Source organism: Toxorhynchites rutilus, chromosome 1, assembly GCF_029784135.1.
Source record: "Toxorhynchites rutilus septentrionalis strain SRP chromosome 1, ASM2978413v1, whole genome shotgun sequence".
NCBI classification, from domain to species: domain Eukaryota; kingdom Metazoa; phylum Arthropoda; class Insecta; order Diptera; family Culicidae; genus Toxorhynchites; species Toxorhynchites rutilus.
Genome location: NC_073744.1, coordinates 24,986,298 through 25,004,420, shown reverse-complemented (window position 1 = coordinate 25,004,420; position 18,123 = coordinate 24,986,298). Strand labels below are relative to the sequence as shown.

General features: G+C 39.3%; 2 protein-coding genes and 1 long non-coding RNA gene across 3 annotated transcripts; 1 reads left to right on the top strand and 2 right to left on the bottom strand.

Moving 5' to 3' along the window:
• The first annotated feature begins 2,473 nt into the window (after window positions 1–2,473).
• LOC129761760 (endonuclease III-like protein 1) lies at window positions 2,474–10,835 on the top strand. Its single transcript, XM_055759509.1, has 3 exons — window positions 2,474–2,600; window positions 2,661–3,326; window positions 10,297–10,835. The coding sequence occupies exons 1-3, from the start codon at window positions 2,598–2,600 to the stop codon at window positions 10,738–10,740; spliced, it is 1,113 nt and encodes a 370-aa protein (XP_055615484.1). The 5' UTR covers window positions 2,474–2,597; the 3' UTR covers window positions 10,741–10,835.
• On the bottom strand, window positions 3,365–4,000 carry LOC129761761 (ubiquitin-like protein 4A). The gene is made up of 2 exons (XM_055759511.1): window positions 3,822–4,000; window positions 3,365–3,757 (listed from the first exon to the last, which is right to left on the bottom strand). The coding sequence occupies exons 1-2, from the start codon at window positions 3,867–3,869 to the stop codon at window positions 3,404–3,406; spliced, it is 402 nt and encodes a 133-aa protein (XP_055615486.1). The 5' UTR covers window positions 3,870–4,000; the 3' UTR covers window positions 3,365–3,403.
• On the bottom strand, window positions 4,340–6,750 carry LOC129761762 (uncharacterized). Its single transcript, XR_008740464.1, has 4 exons — window positions 6,634–6,750; window positions 5,604–5,656; window positions 5,045–5,547; window positions 4,340–4,860 (listed from the first exon to the last, which is right to left on the bottom strand). It is a non-coding gene; the product is annotated as an uncharacterized LOC129761762 (long non-coding RNA).
• Window positions 10,836–18,123: the final 7,288 nt, after the last annotated feature.

Genomic DNA, 18,123 nt, shown 5'->3' with positions numbered 1-18,123 from the left:
ACAAATTATTTTATGGTTGCATTTTTGTGTAAATTATCAATGGAATTTAAACGAAATGCACTGGGTTTCAATGAACCGATGCAGGAAGCACACTTAGCCATGCAATTAACGCAATTTCATCCGAAACAACAAATGAAACACCGCAATTCTAAAAAAAGAAACCGTGCGCAAACGAGCACGTCTGATCCACACCATCGCTCTACCCGACCTCCGTGTTTCGTTTTTTTCCAGGAATCACTTTACTTCCTCACTGTATCTAAATATATGCACACACACTAGTACCATAGCACACACGGGCACCCTTCGAAAGGCGAAGGCAGAGAGGTACGAAATCTCCCGATAGAAAGGAGGTAAACGGAACATTTTCACCACCACATGAGCATACGCTGGCTTAAACTAAAAATGGCTTCGAAGCAGAAATAATATTCTGATGAAGCTCTTTTCGATTTCATTCTATTTGATAGTGGCATTTCACAACACTTATACTATCTACCATTCTTCACGCTATAAAACTCCATTTCTAAGATAACTCCGATATAAAGACGAAATACACGGAGCAATAAAAAAACACGTCTGAACGCGACGACTGTCCGATCCTCTCTCTCTAGCAAATAAAATTTAAATATGGAACTTTAATGTTGGCTGCTTCGTGAAATTTCATATCAATGACCGATCGTGTATTGTGAAAAATTGTATATGGTAGCAGTTGTGTTAAAAATGGCTTGATATATTAAACGATTTATTTCAATTTTCATAAATAAAAACCAAAGTGTGTTCCCGCTCGAAAACTGGTCGTTTGGTTTAAGCTGTCTGTTTTGTTGTGTTCATTTTCACACAAGGAAAGTTTTTACGGCGAGAAAAATTGGAAAAGTGAAGAAATATTAGAAAAAATGATTTTCCATATGCTCTACATATGTAATAGGTGTTGTTAGTCCAATTAAAATTCGCATTGGGTTCAATAAACACTCAGAAAATAAAAATTATAAATGAAAATTACCTTTTCCATTTCAAATATGTTTTCTCTATATTGAAGTAACATGTTTTTACTGATGAGAAAAATTGATAATTGTGTTCGGTGTTGGTAAATGTCTTATATTACATTGGTGAGTTTGTTTTCTTCATTTCATCCATACATATCACAGGAGGCATCTCATCTAGGATCACTGAGGGCGACTTTCACCATATCTCGTTCCACTTCGGTATCTTTTATCTGATACACACCATCCAACGACTGTTTATCATCCTTCTGTCATCATCACTCGGTAAATACTGGTGGAGTGGACAAACAATACTCAACAACCAAACAAAACGGCCCTTTTAAGAGTCGCCAAATCATTATCAAAGAGTTTAATGATGTAATTCTTCAAACATATCCAAAACCAACAGATAGCCTAACGAAATCCTACGTCAACTATGCGGTCGTGTCTCGGACACAACCCTCCTGTGACTTTTTTTTGCGAAGTACAGCGACATTCAACATCTGATGAAATATGTACCTCCTGTAAACCAGAATTTTTCATGAAGATGGTTTCCGATGATCAAAACATTGTTGATATTTATTACGACCTGATCAGCGACGATGGATCTTCTTAACTATTTTAATAGTATTATTTTGTTAATGATTCCGACTAAAATACATCCAAGAACACTCAACTGAAAACTATATTCTTTAATTTGCATTGTGCCAAAGTGAACTGAGTGCATGCATACCAAAATTAAAAGACATTTTTTTCAATATTTATGTGTTATTTACAGATATTCATAGTATCAGTGCTTTGAAGACATCCTGCTTGTAACACGTGAGCGATAAAAAAATAGATTTGATCAGCCACGGTCAATTAGTGGGAGCACAAACTTCAAATTGAAATATCTCAAAATAACCCTGACCATATAGAAAAAAATGTTTTTCTCGCTGCACTAGAAATATTGTTTTGATTTTTGCATAACCAAAGGCGCAATAAAACGTTTTCACAAGGCAGTGGCAAACAGTGTTTTTGGGGTTAACGGGCAGTGGGAACTGTATTGCAACCAATTTTATCAACTGTTCCAATAGTTGAAATTTGATCAAAGGTAAAAATGTGTTCTTGCTCATGTTAGGATTGTTCTCTGAAGTTGAAGTAGATCCCATGCCTAGTTACCACGGCCTCATAAGGGGTTACATCTACGAAACCAAGACGGGTCTATGGTACTAGGTGAGGCCGTTTCGTCACTAAGTTGGTTAGGGGAGCGGTATATGAAAACAGTACGGAAGAAAGCAGAAGGGGAATTATTTGTTTGTAGCGTGAAAGAGACAGACTGATCACGAGCGAGCTTCGGCACTAGCGTATTGTGTTTTGTTTACAAACAAAACACAGTAGACTTCCAAGATGGCTGAAGAGTGGTTTTAGAAGTTGGCCCACCTTAGGATATACTTCTAGGCGCCTTGTACGAAACCTCCGAAAAATCGAGGGGCGCGATAGGTTTTGATTTCTCTCGCAATAGAGAATCCATCTCTGCAGGATAGCCACAAACCATAACCTCAGCAATATTTGTTTACAAACAAAAGGACCTTGGAGCGTGAATGTTTCGGTTTGTTAATTCGTTTTATTTTTGTGAAAATGGTACAATCTGTTAGGTGAAGCTGTTTTGGTTATTACTATTCATATTTGTACTTTCAACAGGAAACTAAATCGCCCTATTTCTCCCCGAAGAAAACGCGTAACTTCGTGAAACAACACCAACAGAACCTCCATACTACCCTTCTTCAGAAAACCGTCGATCAAGCTAAAACCAGCACATCAGTTGCCTCAAAATTATCCAGAAAAGGATCTGCACAAGATGTACCTCAGATCAAAATAGAACCTACATTGAAGAGGAAAACAGCGCGCCCGCGGAAGCACGTTAAAATTGAGACGAATGAGGATAAACTAACACCCCATCATACCGCAGAAAAGACACCGGAGAAACAGAGGACCGTACCTCTCTCGCCTGGGAAAGGATCCCTCGTTAAAATCAAACAGGAACCAAAAACGGAAGAATGTGATGATTCAAAATGGGAGCCAAACAATTGGCGCCTAATGTTGGAAAACATCCGCGAAATGAGACAATCGAAGTCGGCACCCGTCGATACCATGGGTTGCGACCAATTCAGAAATGATGATAAAGTGCTACCTAAAACTAGTCGCTTCTACACGTTGGTCTCATTGATGCTTTCCAGTCAAACCAAGGACCAGGTTAACTTTGAATGCATGCAGCGCCTCAAGAAGCATGGACTCACACCGGAGCATGTTGTAGCTACGGACACAGAGGTGCTAGAGAAGCTCATCTATCCAGTCAGCTTCTACAAGGTGAGTACGTTACCAGTCCGGCTGTTTGAAAGAACGTATTCCCTAGTAATAATTTATTTTGTCATATCTAACCCCGATCACACATTCTGGCCCTTTTTCGCCAATATATCGCTTGCTATTTTCTCCAAATCATCTAAACTAAGTTGCTGTATTTTGCTATCGAAATCCTTCATGAATTCGTTCGTTAATCGCTGCGATTGCTCTTCCTGAAGATATTTCTTGAACTGCCGCAGGATAACTTCCCGCAGGGGATCTGGCTTTTTGACGACCAACGTTAGCTTGGTTCCGTCCTTGATGGTTCCATAGGAGGCGACAGTTTTCTCGTCCGACAACGTTTTACCCACTAGCAGTAGCTTTTGGTGTTCCACCGGTATCATGCTTTTACGCTCCAGGTCTTGTTTGATGTCCAGGATGGTTGATTCTTCCGAGGTCTGTGAGATTGGAAAATTATGCATGAGTAGCTACTTTTTTCGGATAGGATTGCTATGTACTAACCTCAACGTTATATTCGTCTCCTTTGAGTATTTTAATCGTGAGCTTCATACTGAAGAATAATTTTGCGAAACAATTTGAGTGGATTGCAAAAAAATGTCGAAGACAAATTACAATATGATATCAAAATCTGAACACAACAAATCCTACTATCTGAAGGAATCGTTTTGACGTTTGTACTATAGGGTAAACAGCCATATGATGCACTGAGAGGAATAATTAGTATATATGACCAATTTTTTGGTAAATATTACCAATTCGTTAGTCATTTTCTACCTACTAATCATTGGTACATCCTACGAATAAAAATTGGTAGGCATAAATGTCAAACAAAACTACAGTTTGTAAGTCCAATATTGGCTCAATTTCGAACTTAGTAATGGCTGATTTGTTGGCCCTCCATTGGATGGATAATGACGATATTTTTCAAATAATTATTTTGTATTGCGAATATTTTTATTCTTATTAATATTCTTATTCTATTCTTAATTTCATAAATTATTGAAAAAGCTTTTTCCTGTAGGTTTTCCTTTCTCTTTCCTGCTTCCTCAAATCGGCATTACGTCGTACGTACTCGGATGGGACATCAAAACAGTAATCCTCGATAATGCATGTTGCACGCTCTTCTGTTACGCAATTCGTTCTATTTTGTAGAAATATCGCTACTCTGTGTGGTTGTCATATTTGACAACGTATTCGCATAAGAGCCCCCGCAGATTGCAGACTGTTATACGGCCGATAGTTTGATCGGCCAACTTGATCAGTATGGAGAGATATGCATATGCGCACGTTATACCGATTCAGTTGGGTCGGTTTTTGCACTAACAGGCCAACTCGATCAAATTTTCTGCCGATAAAAAGTATGCAGTTTGCGGGAGCTCTTATGCGAATACGTTGTCAAATATGACAACCACACAGAGTAGCGATATTTCTACAAAATAGAACGAATTGCGTAACAAAGTGGCAAACATTTTAAAAATAATCAAGCATTTACCTATTTTCACTGGAAATCCCAATCGAAACTGACAGCGGAACATCAAATCTGCCGTAAAAAAAAACTTTGTTATTAATAATATTCCAAACATCTTTCACACATCTAACTACACAGAAAAGTCGAAATTTATCTAAAATAGCCACGTTCGTAGCACTGTCAACCGGTTTCGAAACCAGCGCCAAATCTTTTTCATTCTTGCCACTATCGATCGCCTTCGCCGATGGATCTTTACCTTTGTCTATTTCCCTTGGCGGATTGATTGATTGCCGACGCCTCCGCCTCGGTCGAATTATCTGGTTGCGCATCCAATGATGTCCTCCGCGCTTCGACCAGAATTAGGAATGTTACTGCTTGATGTGACGCTCCATATCCGAGCGAAGGCAGCATGTACCGATCCAGCAATGAAGCGCCACACAAACTTACTCTCCCCATTATCCTTGGACACGGTTTTTTGTTGTTGTTGAGCGACCGGACGTGAAGTCGTGATTTGCGAAGGAAACTATATCGCAGATGGGACACATATCGCTTTCCCTCCGTCCGAAGTTATGGGCTGCTGTCGGTGGTAATGATGGTTATGATTTTCGCTGGGTATCGTCGCCAAGTACTGCTGTAGAATCATTGTTTTTGTGACGATGTGTTTAAGATTGTGGAACTTCCGCCGTCGCATATTGTTCATCAGCTAGTGCAGTTTTTACGACTGCGTGAAACCTTGCTATTGTTTTCTATAAATAAAAGCTGAAAAAATGATAATATTTAGTTAAAATGAATCATAACAAAAGAAAAATGTTTACCTCCGAATCGTTTCGCTTCCACTAGACAAATGGCGATTGCACACACACAGTTGCTAGGAATGAAAATACTCAAGGTTACTTATGCCATGAAGTAAAATGTACGAATCATTGGTAGGGATGTGTATTGCATTGACATCAGTTTAACAAAGTTTTGGTAAGATGTACAAAAAATGTGTACATTTTACCAATGTTTCGACTACTAAAGATTTGGTAGCTGCACTTACTAATGTTTTCCTCCAGTGTGGTTGGGAAATTAAAAAAAATAGGAACATTTTTCTACATAGATCTATATTTTTCAAATAATTCATACAGAACGGAAAACTGACAATATTTGTCGAATCAAAATATTTAAAAAGAAAATTCACATTCAGATTTGTCTTGGTAAAAGGAGTAAATCTAAATGGGAAATATCAGCACATTCAACGTACGCATAACATAAGGCGGCGGTTTGTACAAAAATATGGCCACTCGACTCGTATGCAATCGTGAGAAGTAATCAACTAGGTTCATATGATTGTATTTCTATGGTTACATTTCTTCTCCGCGCTTCGTTCGAAATCGTCTGCCTCGATCGAACAATATAGTTCGTTTCTTTTAGTCAGTCATCGTGGAATCAAGTTTTCAAATTTACTCCGCAGCAATGTCACCATCCCCTTGGATCACGCGTTTTTGGCATGCAATAATATCACAATTCAGTCCATCCGTGTTGACGGCATTGAGCTTTGTATTACGAAATGGGGGAGGGAGCATGATAATATGGGTTTGCAGAAAAAAATGAACACACTCTTAAAATAAACATCTTTATATATAAAAGAGACTTTTTCCCACGTACGTATAACTCATCATCACGGGAGAACGGCTGATCAGATCTACGTCTACAACAACTTAATCATAACCATCGCAGAACGGAAAGAATCAAAACAAAATTCCGACTTTTGCTGCAAATAGCAACCTTGCGATGAAGTAACTATTGCGTTGCCAAATTTATGAACCGGCTGCTACTTTAGGGGTGCGTTGTTATTTTACTCACCCGAATGGCAACTCCCGGTGTGGTTGCCAAGTTATGGTGAAGGGGTGCCTAATCGTTTTTAGCAACCGAATGTAGCAACTGGTGGGGATGCTCTAAACTGATAGAGAATAGTTGGCATCATACAAACTAATGTCGTATCCAGATGTCGGCACCATTCCGCCGTCAACGTGAATTCTACATGTAAATTGCAAGGCGCCTAGAAATATATCCTAAGGTGGACCAACTTGCTAAAGCCACTCTTCAGCCATCTTGGAAGTCTACTGTATTTTGTTTGTAAACAAAACACAATACGCTTGTGCCCAAGCTCGCTCGTTATTAGTCTGTCTCTTTCACGCTTCAAGCAAATAATTCCCCTTCTGCTTTCATATACCGTTCCCCTCACCAACTTAGTGACGAAACGGCCTCACCTTAGGATATACTTCTAGGCGCCTTGGTAAAGAGCTCAGTACAATGATGCCAGACATGATAACATGTCTTCATTTCGAAAATTAAAATTTGAATTGTGAAATATTTAATTTAGAGAAAAATTGTAAGTATGTATTATTTTTCTCAAAAAAACTTTAACCGATCAGCTAAAGTGGAAGTAATGATATAATTTTTTAACGGCATTTGGTTATTTTTTCTCCAGTGTCTTATTATTTTTTTTTATTTACTCAATCAACGGCAATTTCCATTTTTATGTGCATGTATTTTCCTGAACGCTTTATGATGAGCCACGGTCAACGATATTGACGATGGTTTTTTTTTCTGTAAACATGGTAAATGATAAGTATGATAAGTTTTTTAGAGCTCATTGCAATAGGTATTAAAACCCTCCTATAACTCCTATACTCGCACATACGGTCTGACAGATCGAGAATCAATGAGGTGGCTGAATTAAACTACTATTAAAACTGAATGAAGTTAAAGAAAAAATATTTTCTGGAGTTTTTGCATTTAATTATACCTTTTTTGTGAATAAACACCAATAAAGCCTATAAAGTATAGCAGAGACGCGCGCAGTCTGTGAGTACACGAGTACCGATTTCTCGCGCGAATACAGGAGGGTAAAGAGTGCTACTCTTGATATGCATTATGTAAATCGGTATAAAGTTATATGAATGTGTGCAGAGTAGGGTGCCAATGAATGTATGGGAAAAATCGATCCTAAAATTTCAAAATGTTACCCTATACAAAATGTTCACCACCTCAAAAAAACACCCTATGCAAAATATCAGCTCAATCGGACTTAAGGTAGAGTGGCACAAAGCAGTCAAAGTTTGAGTTTTTTGAAAATCGAAAAAACACCCAAGGGGACTGTAAAGGAAATCGGGGTTTTCTAAAAAAAAAATTTGATGCCAAATATCTTAAAAATGCATGAAACGTCGAGATTTAGTGTCCTCTCGAAAAAAAAAAATTTTGTCAAAAGTCGATACTATGGGACTTAAATTTTGAGACATTTGGCATCAAAAAAAAATTTAAACCCTTGATTTTCGGTGATCTCTCGTTTTTCAAAAAAAAACTCAAATTTTAACGTCTGTGACACTAATAGATGAAGTTCGAATGAGCTTTTGCATGGGGTATATTATCGTGCAAATCATCATTTCGCAGCAAGTTCCGAATGAAAAATCGATATAACTATTTTTATTAGTACTCAAAACCATACGTTTCGTCTCGTATTTCGAAAAAAAGTCCCAAATTTTTTTTCGAGATGACACTAGATCTCGAGATATTTTAAGACATTTGGCATCAAAAATTTAAATTCATGAAAACTGGAAGAGTTTCCTTTTTCCCGTACATTTGTTCAGCCGATTTGTGTACTAACCTTACCCGTATTTCAAATGCTTATAACTCGAACATTTCTTAATAGATCGGAAAGATGTTTGTATCAATTGATAGGAAATATTTCTATGCGTCTATCACAATTAATAAAATGTTATTTTTCATGAGATGAACAATTGAATAACTGTAAAATGTCAAACGTTATCTAAACGCCCTAACTGCCTCGTTTTGCTTGGCCCGATTTCCGGTTTCCCCAACACAGACCTCAAAATCAATGTATCTGTGGAAATCCGCTTTGCAAATATACATACAAGTTTTTAAAAGGATTTAAACTTTGCAGTTCATTCGCCTCTAAAATATGTTCATTTCTTGCGTCCCTATACCACTACAATCCCCTTTTTGAAGAATATTGTAGCTTATATAATTATAGTTCGAGATAGCAAAACTGTTATAAAACTAAAAGGTTGATAGTAATACAGTAGTAGTTTTATTATTAGGTTATAGTAGGTATAGTAGTTTTATTATAAGAAAAATATTTGTAAAATCGAACATTTCTTAGTGTAGTCGTCTGGTGGGGGTAAAATGGCCACTCACATACATTATCTCTCTACAACCAAACCCCGCCTTCACGGATTTTCTTTTCAAATTATTCAGACATTATTTTAAATGTTTACCCCTACTAGAACGTCTTTAGAATAATTTCTTCTATCACACATACACATAGGTTTTATGCTGGCAGCTTTCTACTAGGAGTATTTTATGTTGAAAGTCGGAAATCTATATGTATAAAAATGGATTTTAGTCTGTCTGTCTGATTCTTATGGACTCGGAAACTACTGAACCGATCGACATGAAAATTGGTATGTAGGGGTTTTTGAGGCCGGGGAAGGTTTTCATGATAGTTTGAAACCCCTTCCCCCTCTCTTAGGGGGGCTGCCATGCAAAAGAAACACAAATTTCTGCATTACTCGAGAATTAATCAAGCAAACGAAACCAAATTAGGTATATGGAGGTTTTAGGGCGCAATAAATGTTTTCACGGTGGTTAGAAACTCTACTTCCCCCTCTCTAATGGGGGGGGGGGGCAGCCATTCAAATGAAACACACATTTCTGCATTACTCGAGAATTAATCAAGCAAACGAAACCAAATTTGGCATGTGAAGGTTTTAGGGTGCAATAAATGTTTTACGGTGGTTAGATACTCCTTCCTCTTCTCTTACGGGGGGTTCCCATGCAATGGAACACAAATGTTTGTATTACTCAGGAACTAATCAAGTAAATGAAACGAAATTTGGCATGTGAAGATTTTAGGGGGACGAAACGTTTCTATGGTGAATAGACACTCCTGCCCCCTCTCTAAGAGGAGAGGAGGGGAGGGGTCTGTCTTTATTTCATTATTTGTTCTGCATCAAACATTTATTCCATGTAACGGAGGAACATGTTATTTGCAAGTGGTTGAAAAATCTTGAACGAGAATTGTGTCTGGGAATAATCTGATATTATAATGATGAGTTTTGGTAGAAGTACTAGGAATTTTATAGTAAAAGGTAAATTCAACGGGGTCGATTGGAAGATCAATCAATGAACAGTTCTGCGATTGGTCTCATGAACTTGCGCTTATTAAGAAAACGTGAATGTTTGAAGGTATTGACAACAAAAAACAAATTTTGGGTTGGACGAAGTTTGGCGGGTCAGCTAGTTCGAGATAAAAGACAAATAAAAAGTTTGGGTGTTAGATGTTTATACTAAATGGGATAGATTTATGCGTGCTTTATCTTCAGATCAAATCAATAATCAAAATAACATCAATGGCTTTCGTCAAATTATTTTTTACGGTTTGGTCGTTTATGGGTTAACTAGTTTTATGAAATGTTCAAATTTTTTTTTATTGCATCTCTTCAGAACAAGGCAAAATTTATCAAGCAAACGGCACATATCCTTCTCAATGAGCACGCTGGCGACATCCCTGACTCCCTCGAAGGACTACTAAAGCTGCCGGGTGTGGGTAAAAAAATGGCTCACCTATGTATGCGCTCGGCGTGGAACGTTGTGACCGGTATCGGAGTCGACACCCACGTTCATCGCATCTCCAACTGGCTCCGCTGGGTACCCCAAGAAACCAAAACACCCGAGGATACACGGGTTGCCCTCGAGAAGTGGCTTCCGTTCGAGCTGTGGGAAGAAGTCAACCAGCTGATGGTTGGATTCGGACAAACCGTTTGCACTTCGAACTATCCGCGATGCGACGAGTGTCTCAATGCGGATATTTGTCCCGCCAGAGGAAAACACGGCATCCGGAGGACGCCCGTTAAGAAGGAGATTAAGCCGGAACAGCTGGAGTTTTGAGTTTTGAGGATATTTTTTAGTGTAAGTTCCTCTATTATTATTAATGTTATCTTGAAAAAAAGAATAAAGCTTATAATTAGAATTTGTATGGCATTGGAAATATCACTCAGGGAAAACAACAATGGTTATTTCTTTCAAATTATTTTTATATACCATTCGTCACACTCCACTCGAGCTTCATTCCATAAACGGCACAACTAACATCTACAGCGCACAGTCTTTCTCCCAATTCTCTGAAATGAGATGCTTGTAAAGTTCGCCGAATTTCTGCAGTGGACATCTCGTGCCACAGTTGGGAATGACCATCGTCTCTGGTTCTGCGTAACTGTTTTTGTAAAACAACGATACAAACGGCTTCACATCGACCGCAGTGCTCAGTTCGATCATGACACAAGCAGCGAACGGTGGGATGTGGGTTTTCAGTACTCCTAAACCATTCAGAAGGCTCACTATTAGAGGCGAATGAACTGCAAAGTTTAAAGCCTCTTAAAAACAAAGAAAGAAAGAAAGAAGGCTCACTATGGTCGTATCGTGCCCGCTGTAGATCCAGAGCGCCCAATCTGGTTGTAGGGTTTTGTTGGTCTTCTCCTGGAATCGATTCAGCATTTCATGCAAAAGAGGACCGCCTCTTAGACGTTTCATTAAAATGGTGCTAGTGAGAAGTCTGCAGAATGTCGCCGAAATACAGGTCAGTGGTTCCGGATACACCGTTCGTGTCCACTCGGGAAGCTTGAGTTTGCTCATATGCTGAATATGCAAGGCATCGAAGACAGTCACCAGACTCACATTGGATTTGACAATCATGTTGGTGTGCTTGGTTAAGTATTCATACACGAGGCTGATGATCGATTACATGACTGGAAGAGCTCCGCCTGCAAGTATCTCTCCAGCTCCGCATCTAATCTGGGGCATGGTTTGGTATTTGCAATCATTTTGTCCAACGACCTTGGAATCTGATGAACGGGAATGGGCTGCCAATTGATTGTTTTATCCCACATGTCCTTCCCTTTCGGTGGGTACAATACGGCTAGATTAGCTAAAGCACGCATGAGCGAACGATCAAACTCGGATGACTCGACGTAGATATCCTCCTCCGAGTAAAAATCGCTGATCGCTTGAGCGTTTCCGTAACCATCGTCATAGAAGCAGTTGTATTTGTTTGCCAACCTATGAGCAAAATTTAATCATCTGGATAAAATTTCTACTATCTGAATTTTTTGTGAAACGATATATAAGTTTTTATTGTCATCGATTGCGTAAGAAATTGACTAAATTTAATAGTGGAAAAATTTCTGTTTCGATTCCAAGATAAATATAGTTCGAAACAATAATACCTATTCAGAGGAAAAGAATGCGGATCGGTGTCTATCCTAGAACGATGAATTTGGAATTTGATATAAAAGAAGCTGTTGTGTTAAAGTTCGTTCTGCATATTTGAATAGAAAATGAATAAACCTAAAATTAACAGATGAACCTGAACAAATTCAGGTGTCTGGTCGAGACAAAGCATAGAATTCGTGTAGTAAATCACTTACATTTGTCAATTCTCCCCAGCTATTCTGCCAGTTACTGGTATTCTTCCACGGATCGGTAGGATAGGTTCCGACTGGAGTTCTGTTGCCATGACGGAAAATCTGCAGAATGTATCGATCTCAATTTGATTTCTCTGACTTTTTTCGGCACTCTCCTTACAACGAACAGCAACTTATCGCCGAGGTTTTTCGCAGGATCGTTGTGTTATTCCGAACGTGTTATTCACAATTCTGTACTATATAGATAGGAATACCTCTTTATCTCACTAAATTTAACAAAAAATACGTGCATTATGCCATTATGCCATAAATTCTCGGGTTTATCGTATCATATCATAAGGCAAGGCGCAAATTGAGACGCATATAGCGCGAGTAACTTGGCGCGATATAGCGCCTGTTTTTGTGGCTAATGGAAACAGATAGAACGGCGCAAATTGGCCAGATGACGCGAGATGGTGGAGCGCTCGTGAGACACGACTCGCGCGACGCTGTGGCTGAACCACAGTTGTTTCTCGGGCTGGTCATGCCAGATGTGGTAGTTGTGTTGGTGAACAATCATATAGCGCCGTGGGTTTGACACTGTATGGCTGTACTGGTCGGGTGATTGTGTTAGTAAATAAATATATCGCGCAACTTTGTGTTAATCAGTCATTGTATGCGAGTGGCATGTTATTTACACCAAACTGCGACTCAATATGCGCTCCACCACGCTACGTTTGTGGCACGTATGAGTCGTGTTGGTAGTCTCGCGTTCGCTTACGAGCGCTATACGCTTCTCAATTTGCGCCTAGCCTAAGCGTTGAACCTAACGCACGAGCAATGTGCAAATAGGAGAACGCTGTGAAATTCACCATCATAGCTAGCGCGCAAATGAAATTATATGTGCTTTCGCCTTTCAGCTTCGTTTCTGTTCGACTGCTTCACACTCTTCTTGATAGCAACACTTCACTTCAATTTCTATTTTGCTTTGTGTTACTATTTGAGATTGCGATTAATTTGTGTGATTCAAGACCCGATGTCATAACAGAATCGCACAAACGAGGAACCACACAAAAAAGGACCGCACAAAAACAGGTTTGCCTGTATAGAGACTTGAGGCTTTAAGTTAATTCGCATCTAGCCTTGAGAATCCCTATTTGCCTTAAAATGGGCTGGCGAAAATGATAATGCTGTTGTCATTTTGCATACAGGAAACCCTTTCTTTTGCGTGCAAAACTTCACCAGAAGCTTTAAAAACCCGTGTTCGGTACACAATTTAAAAAAAAACTTTTTTTTGTGCGGTACATAGGTACCGCATGAAAGAAGTTTCCCCCAAGGAAATAACTCAAATCCATGCCATTCACCGTTCGATTTCCATGTTTTGCGATGGGACAGTTTGCCATTTCGGTTGCACGTGACTGTGTTGTGCATTTAGTTGCATGTCGAAACTTGTTGCTGTTAGAAATCATGTCATGCGCAACTAAGAGAATTTGATGGAAGGTTGGGAATGATTTGATAAGTGGATAATCTAGACGCAAACATATTTTTGACGTAGGACTACGTCTAACCGGAAGATATAGGGGGTGAAATGGAAATCTAGGCACTGAACAAGTAGGAAAAAATGCAAGATTTGGAACGCTTATAACTCGAGCATTTCTCAATAGATCGCAAAGGTTTTTGCATCAATTGATAGGAAATATATCTACGCATCTATCATAACGAATAACATTTCCTTTTTCTTGAGATAAATAATTGAATAATTGTGAAATATCAAGCATTGTCAAAATGCACTATGTGCCCATTTTTGATTGGTCCATTTTGTGCTCCTCAAATCGTACCGACCAAAACGGGCAACCAGAGCAGCAGCGAAATAGAATGAAGCACGATTGGAAAGGAAAAAGAAAAAAATGAACGAAACATTGGTCGCAGTCTCACACATGCGTAATTCTCGAGCCAGCCAGTCAGCTTAAAAATCCCCGCTTCGCTGCCGTAACGATCATTCTCATTCAAACCGTACACCACATCGGTTCGCATCACAACACATCAACAAACCAACCCAAGCAGCCATGTCTGGACATGGTAAAGGAGGAAAAGTGAAGGGAAAGGCAAAATCCCGCTCGAACCGTGTTGATCTGGAGTTCCCCGCAAGGGTAGCTAGGCCGAGCGCGTTAGTACCAGTGCACCAGTCCACCTAGCCGGCGTTATATAGTTTCGGCCGCCGAAGTGATCGAGTTAGCTGGCAAAGCTGCTCGCGACGATAAGAAAACCCGCATTCGGAACAGAACACATTCGGTTCGGTGGACATCAAGACAACAGGCAGTTGCAGCGAGTGGCGAGTGGCAAACGCAATCGCAAAACGGCATCAGGTAGCAGAAGAAAAAAGTTTGTTCTTTATACAAACTGCTTTGGTGGCAAATTCAGAACAAGGCGGCTTCGAGGGCGTTCAAAATGGTTTTTTTCAAAACCACGAGTACTAAGTTTTCTAAATTGGAACCATTCCATAAAACAAGGCGCTTTTCAGGGCCATTAAACCTTCCAAAAAAGAGTTTAGGAAATACAGTTCAATGCTTTCTAAAACAATATCCAAACTAATAATAAAACACAAATTGATTTTTTCATAATTTGTTTGCCAGGATATGATGAGTATGTGAAGTTGGCAGTTGTTCTGAGCTTATTGATTTTCACCAATTCTTAAATTGCTTCTAGATTGAAAGTACAGTAATTTACACTTATCTCGACATTTAGCTAATTGGACGGACCTGTAATGCGACATATTTAGTTGGACATTTTTGTAAATATAGAGTTCGGGTCCAAATTATGACCCCACATTGAAAGTTGACACTGTACCACTGTCATCGCAAATGTTCAATTACAGGTTAAAATTACCTCCAATCCGATACTGAGTGGTGGTAATGCGACGTGCCATTGAATGTAATTTACTGTAAAATATGTCACAAGCTGGATGGGAAGAAATTTTCCAACTGTGAAAGCTGTGGCGAGTGGCAAATGCAATCGCTAAACAGAAAGGTTTAGCCGAACAAGATGGGGATATCGAGTGATAACAAAACCATAAACTCTTTAGATTGAAGATAATTTTGTGATCCTGAAAAGGACCCTTTTTAGCCTGCATGTGAATCCAACGAGCGAACAAATCGTAATGAATGTATTTTTCTTTCTTTCTTTCTTTGTTTTTAAGAGGCTTTAAACTTTGCAGTTCATTCGCCTCTAATGTATTTTTTGCCATCGCTTCCTTTTAAAGCTCATTCGTTCGTCTCGTTGGACTCGCCCCTCTGGCTGAGTCTGCCGATTTGTCTCTATCCTGTGAGTGTGTACCGCTAGAGTATAAAACACGCGGACCCCAAAAAAATATCTTATTTTCCTTCAAACCGTAAACCCGTGTGGTTGTACGGCATCGGCATCGTGGACGTAACAAAGGAGGACAAGTTAAGGGAAAGGCAAAGTCTCACTCGAACCGTGCAGGTCTCCAGTTCCCTGTTGGTCGCATTCACTGATTGCTCCGCAAGGGTAACTAGGCCGAACGGATTGGTGCCGGAGTACCAGTATACCTAACAGCGATTATAGAGTTTCGGCCGTCGAAGTGCTCGAGTTGGCTTGCAAAGCTGCTCACGACAATCAGAAAACCCGCATCAAGAACAGAGCAGCTTCGGTTCGGCTGTCCCCTTTGTATAGTCCTATGTCACTCCGGTTATGTCCCCGACATTACCCACCCGTCTTTTTTCGCCCTGAAATGCATCGAAAAAAACTAAATGAACAATAAATTCGTCAAATATGCTTCTTTTCATATACCACACAAGAACAGAAAACCGCACAAAAATAGGTTTTCCTGTACTTATCTGAAACATCAAAACCATGTTTTATTAACAAACTTGCTGCCATATATTCTTATTCAATAGTTTGGTTGTTAAATAAAAATAATAATCAATAATACTAACTAATGTGTTTCAATGTTTTAACCATTAATAAAATTGATCGAATGTGATCGATCAAATAGAACAAATGAAACGATTTGACCGTAAGTATGTTTGATGTCTATGCTGCCGGAAATGGCGGGGTGCATTGGCATTGTCATTCGTGATTGGAACGTGAAACGTGAACGTGACTCTTGGGTTTTATTGAGAATCAAAACGTTGGAGTGCTATATCGGTTCAGCAGCAGCAGCAGTTCAGAAATATCAGTGCAATCGAGCATTTCATGGCGTTTGGACACCACCAGCGAATATACATAATCATTGATCCCATATTTTGGATGGTATACGATACACCAATACTGGAATATACATGCAAAGGTAGAGGCGATATACATACATTCGAATAAATTTGGATAAATAAACGATTGATATGTGCACCTTATACGACTATTGTCATATGAACATACGATTTCTTGCAAACATATAAAAAAACAAATGGCGAAAAATATTAACCTCGCGAATCGCCATTGGTATTTATGAGAATTTATGCAATTTACTTTTAGTGGAAGTGGAATGTAATTGCTTAAAATGAGCGGTGGTGATGGTTAAGAAAATTGCTCCGATGGAATTCGAACTCCGGTTGTTTGGATTATCGAGCAGCAGCTAGCTCGCACGGCCATCTGAAATATAATTTTAGAGTACTGAGAACTCGTACACTTGAAACGAAAGAGATGCAATCGGATATGTTCTTGCACTTGCACTGTAATCACACGTATTATAGAGCTTCCCACTCAAAATACATCCAAGGCGTGTTATTTGGCATAGAAATCTCTACAGCGTTGAAACGGCGAAGCTCCTCTAGAAACTTGCCATCTTGATCCTTCAGCATTTTCTTCAATAGAGGACATAATATGATGTGATATGTCCTTCATTACGATCTAATACTCTAAAAAATTACTGTTGAATTATTTTCCAAAGCATGTAACACGACTTTCCGTAGTAGGTAATAGGTTGTCGACTGCCTTGAAAATCGGAGAATATCAGGGACTTGAACAATGTCATGGAAAAACAGGGAATATCAGACATTTTCTTCACCAATCTGACGTTTTCGCATTAAATACGATTCTGTATATATGTATATACAAATATACATATACTATATATACAAAGTATTATTACTTTGATTGACATTATATATGATTGTGATTTGATCCCATTTTATATAGGATTTAGAATAGGCGAAGTTATAGGATTTAGTGTTTTCTGCTTAATGAGCACGACGGCGACATACCGGACTTCCTGAAGCTGCCTGGTGTAGGTAAGAAAATGGTGGATGTGGATGCGCTCGGCGTGGAACGGTGTGACTGCTATTGGCGACGATACCCACTTCTATCGCATCTCCAACTGGCTCCGCTGGGTACCTCAAGAACAGGGCTCAGCATAGTCATGGTCAACTGAGGATAGTCGGCTGACTAACCGACTGACTATATCCGTAGTCAGTTAGTGATGGCTTTTGGCTTCTTCACGCAGTTTCTCCGCCAAACCGACTGAACAGTCAGTCGGGCGTTTAGTCGCTATCTCCCTCTACCGACTTGACTATGTCAATTCATTCTTCCCAGTCGAATTGTCCTCATTGCATTTTGAAGAGACTTCCCCCTAAACGAATTCGTTCCTCTCTCTACAGGTGAGCTAGATTTTTTTGTATCGTATACGAAAATTACTCACACGTATAAAATAGCGTGCTGTGTGTGCGCTATTTTGCACGCCTAATACTAACTAATACTAACGCGGGGACCTTTATAGCATACTTGATAAATGTTCGTTGGTATGAGTTCACGATGGGTAGAAAATAAACCGTCCATTGATGGGGTAACTACTTTTTTGCATCAGGAATCAAGTTTTCGTTCCTCTTTATATGGACGTACAATAAGATTGCATACGGGG